The sequence below is a fragment of the Juglans microcarpa x Juglans regia genome, chromosome 7S, assembly GCF_004785595.1.
Source record: "Juglans microcarpa x Juglans regia isolate MS1-56 chromosome 7S, Jm3101_v1.0, whole genome shotgun sequence".
In the NCBI taxonomy this organism is placed as follows: domain Eukaryota; kingdom Viridiplantae; phylum Streptophyta; class Magnoliopsida; order Fagales; family Juglandaceae; genus Juglans; species Juglans microcarpa x Juglans regia.
Window position 1 is genome coordinate 683,051 of NC_054607.1, and position 5,637 is coordinate 688,687.

The 5,637-nt window shown below is 35.7% G+C and overlaps 1 protein-coding gene across 3 annotated transcripts; it reads right to left on the minus strand.

Annotated features, from left to right (window-relative positions):
• Positions 1–274: 274 nt before the first annotated feature.
• On the minus strand, positions 275–3,010 carry LOC121241584 (protein IQ-DOMAIN 14). Of its 3 annotated transcripts, none has more exons than XM_041139411.1 (6): positions 2,814–3,010; positions 2,466–2,602; positions 2,030–2,395; positions 1,470–1,688; positions 1,137–1,268; positions 275–1,047 (listed from the first exon to the last, which is right to left on the minus strand). In XM_041139411.1, exons 2-6 carry the CDS (start codon positions 2,538–2,540, stop codon positions 439–441), a joined length of 1,401 nt encoding a protein of 466 aa, XP_040995345.1. In that variant the 5' UTR covers positions 2,541–2,602; positions 2,814–3,010; the 3' UTR covers positions 275–438. The 3 variants fall into 3 exon arrangements, with proteins under 3 accessions (XP_040995345.1, XP_040995344.1, XP_040995346.1); XM_041139410.1 differs by having other exon boundaries at positions 2,693–3,010; XM_041139412.1 differs by having other exon boundaries at positions 2,466–3,010.
• Positions 3,011–5,637: the final 2,627 nt, after the last annotated feature.

Sequence of the window (5,637 nt, forward strand, 5' to 3'; positions counted from 1 at the left end):
TGGTAGGATTTGATTTGCAAGAGAATTGTCTCCGTAGTAAAATAGCTTTCAGTTTGTCTCACAAACTGAAATGTGCAAAGGGAACTGTCTGTATTGGTCAAAAGTTATCATGGCAAGGTTATTTTTCATAGATGTAAACTTTTTCAGGGGTGTTTCTCGAGTATCCTATACAGCATTCTGGACACAAAATCATGGAGTCTGGTCTCTGCATATTCTGCATAAAACTTCTACTCTGCATACTATTGCCTATGCCGGTTGTGAAAAGAAAGACGCATTTGAATAAAATGTGTAGCATTAATGTGAGCTACTGATTTAATGAAGAGGATAAAATAGTTTCCCATTGTTGTCCTACTCAAACTACTTGCAATTACATACTATTTTTCTCCTCTCCTACCTGACACACTAGCCAAATTCTCTTCTTGTATGCAACCACTGAAATCATCTGAAGCCACCATGTCGGTCCCAAACCTGCAATGAGCACCCTGAGTCAAAGCTGAGATCTCTAATCGTTCGACTTGATTTTATAGGACCTGGAACGCCTTTCAAGCTTGGAGATCTTTGCTGGCAACTGCTAGTCTTGCTAATCCTACCACCGCTTGACACTTCAGTATTAATGGAGGATATGAAAGACAGCTTATTCTTACATGGTGAATAGCTTTCAGAACATGTATCAAAACTCCTTGGCCTTAACTTTGGCGAGCTCATTGATCTTGCTTTAGCTTTCGCAGATTCAGTAGCAGCCATGTAAGTTGGAACAACAGGAGAGCTTGAAAATGAATTATGATCTCCTAATGAACGCTGCCTCCTATGAAATGATCTTCTGGGAACAATTATCGGAGACTCAAATCCTTCAAAGTTATTCCGTCCCTGAACATTTCTTAGCTTAGGTTGTCTTCTTCCGTAATCCTCTTGTTGTCTTGGATTTGAAGTTGGAACTGGATCCAAATCTTCAAGTTCTCTGCTTTTAACAACTTGGGTATCCACCCATTGATCCAACCAGTACCTCCATCTTCCGTTTACCTTGCTTCGTTCTGTTTCCGCTGACTTCTGAAACATTTTTCAGCTGAAAACTCAGTTACTATAATCTAAACTTGTGAAATACATAACGTGAAGATCACAAAAGCAAAGGAGCTTACTCGGTGGCTAAATGCATAATCCTTTATCCGTCCCCTCTTAATCATGGCTTCCTTCTTACTTAAGAACAATGCTTCTTCCTCTTCCTTTGACAGAACGCTGTCATCCCACCTTCTTTGACTGTTTGAATCTATCTGAAAACCATTTTTTTTTGCCAGCCAAATTATGTCAGTCTGAATATGCAAAGGAAAGAAGTAATTTATTAAATGCTAGAAAATAAAATAGTCAAGGATACATGCAGAAAAAGAATGTTTCCATAACGAGAGGAATGGTATATGGATTTTGCAGATCAGTTGTTCACGTTAAAATGAGTCATTGAGTTCTGCACTCTATACCTTTATTATCTTGTCTTTCCAATCCTGCAGTTGTTTAGTTCCATCATAATCCCAAGTGCCTTCGGCCATTTCGAATCTTCGTGTGCAGACCTGTGACTGGATATTTACCATGGACTGCAAGCACTTGAGGGTAGTTAGAGCTTGGCGCCTGACAGCTCTGCCTCGAATGATAGCTTGAAGCCTCACTATTCCCTTCAATGCCCGCAAAGCTTTCCTTGCCTGCAAATCTCTCCCACATATGTTCATCAAAATCATGGAAATCCATGAGAATTGAAGAAGAAAAGAAAAACAGATCTAAGTTGTGTGTTCATTTTCTTTCCCGTAATTATAAGTTAAAAATTTGGTGGGGTGACTTAAATTGTGTTCTAGATACCAAAATACTGACTTTTACCTTCTGTTAACAGGATTTTCTTTTTTATTATCATTCTTCTAACAGCAAATCTATAGAGTTTCCAAGACTAGTTCTATGAAATTCAGAGAGAGGACCTCGAAATATGACCAGTGAATTAGTTAGCAGAAAAGGAGATATGAGGCAGATAAAAAGTTTGTTAAAAACTCACAAGGTAACCCCGGAAGGCAGTCTGAATTTTGGTGGCAGAAATTTCATGGATCTCCTTCTTATACTGATAGTGGGATGAAGGGGCGTCAGCTCGAAGTTTAATGACTGAAAGCTCTTTTGTTTCATATTCAAATTGATGGTCAGATTGAGAGGTGCCTGTCAACCGGACAACCTCAGCAGCAGCAGCTTGAGCAGCTGCAACAGCTGCTTCAGCAGCAGCAGCAGAGGCAAGAGCCACGGCGAGGGCATGCTTGCTTTGCTCTTCCTCTGCCTCACACAGACTCCTTTCTTTCAAGGAAGATGGTGCAGTGAGCGAGGGTAACCTTTTGGTCTTAAACCTTCCAAATATCCATTCCCTTCTCTTCTCCTGATAATATTTATCTCAAATGAGGAACCGAATCGAAGACCAAAACTATCAAAGAAGCAAATCATTTTACCTTTTCTGGACTTGACTGCGTTTCTCTGATAAAGAACCTCTTCACTATACTGAACCAGCTCTTCTTCCTAGCCATTGAAGAATCAATTCATCACATTGATCTGAGAAGGTTCTGTAACTACGCTGGTACGGTGGTTTCTGGTAGTAAATAAATGCATCAGTTAGGAAAAAAGGTTAAAAACTATGCAAACACTATTGGCTAGTAATGGAGTAGATTAGTCACTGAACTATTTACAACAAACTGAACCATTGTTCCTGTTATTCAGCAGATCAAGCAAGAATCACAGCTTCAGAAAGTGAGAGTTCCTGGAAACTTGGATACTACTACTATGAAATTCAGAGAGAGAACCTCGAAATATGACCGGTAATTGTTTTTATTTTCTGATACAAATTCCCAGTAAAGGACACGCTATGGAGGAAATACCCAGAGTTTTTATAATATCACACACCCAAGGTTTTGTTAAATATATCAGTTGAAAACAACTAATATTGGCATTTGATGTATGTGTTTTGTGCATCTATCCAATCATTCACATTTCGCATGATGGTTTTCTCTGTTCAATTGTGGGCCTTTAAATAAGCGATTCTTGGGAAAAGGCATAGGCGCTTTGTAGTCATAGAGGCAACCTTTTAATGACAAATGAGAACTCTTCCCAGCCTCATGGGCCCTCTCCCTTTTTCCATGCTTCCATTTTCTCTACTGTAACAGACATGTTCATGTGCTGTGGGGAGTGAAATCACAGAACTGTCCTCGGTTGTTTTTGCTGAGGGTATAGCATGTTTTGGCAACCCATCATATATATGGATATTCTTTCTTGCTCCTTGTCAAGTTTGCTTTTTTGGGGGTGTCACCATTTCAATTCCTCCCAATCCTTAACCTGCACTTGATTCATCTATGTTGATCATTCTATATGTTTCAAGTGAATACCCAAAAAAAGGTGACCAGTTGTAATTAACTAGTGTATACTATCAATACCAATTTGCCAAGATGAACATCTTTGACTTTGCCTTTTACTTTTACTACCTTAGTTGTTATTTTCCATTAGCAGCATATTCAAAAGAATGCTTACCTCTGTAAAGAAACATAATACAGGCTGTTCCTAATATCTCTTTAAGTACAGGTAGACTATTCCACACACATGGAGTGGCAGAGAGAGAGAGAGAGCTATAATTGAGGGAAAGTGGGGGGAGTCAGTGAGCAAGAGATAGGGGATTGTGGAGAAGAAAACAAAGCAGCCTTTTGTTGTGAGAAGTGAAGACAGCTGTGAAAGGGCCCTAAAGAGATGAGTTGTCATGATACATTCTCATCTTTTGAAAAAGGGACGAAAATAATTCTCCCTTGCAGCAGTCTTGTGGGTGTCTACTAGGCAAAGGAAAGGAGTTATATGGGAAGTGAGAGCCTCCAGTCCTGTTGTATAGCCCACAAGCACAAGTTTAGTATTCCTCTTAAGAAAACACTCTTTTACCTTCTTGAAAACAGAACTCAACATTGATGATTATTTATAGAAATCTTGCACATTTCATGCTCTTTTTATGGAAGTGTTTGAGCGGCATAATATAGAGTGAATGCTGTAAATACTGGGATGGAGCAAAAGAAAATGCATGTTGTTTTCGCTGTAATTCCATCTTTTACAACCCAACTGCGGAAGTAGACAGCCCCATCATCCAAAATTTGGATGCACCAAAAGCCCACAACCTAAGGTTTGTTTCAACTTTCATGTCCTGCTCAAGAAACTGGAGGTTTGGTCATTCGGTAATGGGCTACAATTGGACTTCAGTCATTGGTAATGGGCTAGAAATGGAGTTAAAGTCCATCAAATACAAATAGCCCATCAGATCATCCTAGGCCCAAAGAATCCATTGTTCAGGCCCCAGGGGCTACAAATGGAGTTGACCCATCAAAGCTTATTGGGCTTAAACTTAAATAAGCCCAATAGAATATATATATATCTACTATATTATAAATGACTATCTAACTGTAAATAGTAACTTTTGTTATTTTTCCGTTAAGTCCGTTAAATCTTGTTTTACCAAAAGGCTTTTAAAACCCTTGATAATTTGACGTGTACCTCCTTTGTAGAATTTAATGAAGGATCCTGTTTTACCAAAAAGTCTTTAAAACCCTTAATAGCTCAGTGGCGTACATGAATTGACGTCTTTTTTTTTTATGTCCTTTTTGTTCTGACAGTGTACTCATTTTCCTTTCTTTTTGTTTCAATTTTTTTTAAATAAAAAAATTAAAATGGCTTTACTCTTTAGAACATAAAAGCTTTAGAGCATTTTCATTGTAACATTCAACTTTAAGTAAATTTAACTAATAAAATACCTAAAACACTCAATATATAATACTAATTATTAATTTAATTAGAATATAATTATTATTAATATTAATATTGAATATTATTAATTTGATTAGAATATGATTATTATTAATATTTTAATTAGAAGAACTATAAAATGTGATAAAAATAAAAAATAAAAATTATTAAATTAATAATATTTTATTATTATATAGAGAGTAAATAGATAATCCAATATGGATGCAAATAATACTCATACTTTGTTAAAGTTTAGATCTTATTTTAATATTTATTTTTTGTCTTTTTTTAACCTTGAATATATTTTTCCAAACAAATAAGCTATTGACTTTTTTACTTATTTATTTATTTAAATCATGGTGCACTCCAGGACTAATGTATCCTAGGTCATTCCCCAGTATGTGTGTGTATATATAAATATATATATATATATATATATATAAGTCCTTTGAAAAAAAAAAATGATCTCATCTAAAAAAGCTTGTTTTTATATGATGTCTCAAGTTTTTCTTGAATAACTTGTACAAAATTTTATACTATCTAAGTTTAAATTTTGTATCTAATATTACTTAACAAAATTTACAATTAAAATTAAAGAAAAAGGGAAGGAAAATAAAAAAATTTATTGAGATTTCTTTTTATTTACTATGAAATACATTATCATTCGGCTCCATTTGAATTGAAAAATCATCTCATCTCATCTCATCTCATCTCATCATTATAATTTTCTTAAATTTCTAATCAAAATACGTGTGAAAATGGTAATAAGCTTTCATTTTGTTTTTTTTGGAAAGAAAGTGGCAGTGGCAAAATTGCAATATCACCGATCCAGACGAACAGTAACAATAACATACC

Bases quoted from the DNA above. Each gene is read 5' to 3' on its own strand.
- LOC121241584 (XM_041139411.1), bottom strand. From the start codon at position 2,540: ATGGCTAGGAAGAAGAGCTGGTTCAGTATAGTGAAGAGGTTCTTTATC. The intron at 2,396-2,465 runs GTAAAATGATTT...AAATATTATCAG, and splicing joins CGCAGTCAAGTCCAGAAAAG to GAGAAGAGAAGGGAATGGAT. The intron at 1,048-1,136 runs GTAAGCTCCTTT...AAAATGTTTCAG, and splicing joins ATTATGCATTTAGCCACCGA to AAGTCAGCGGAAACAGAACG.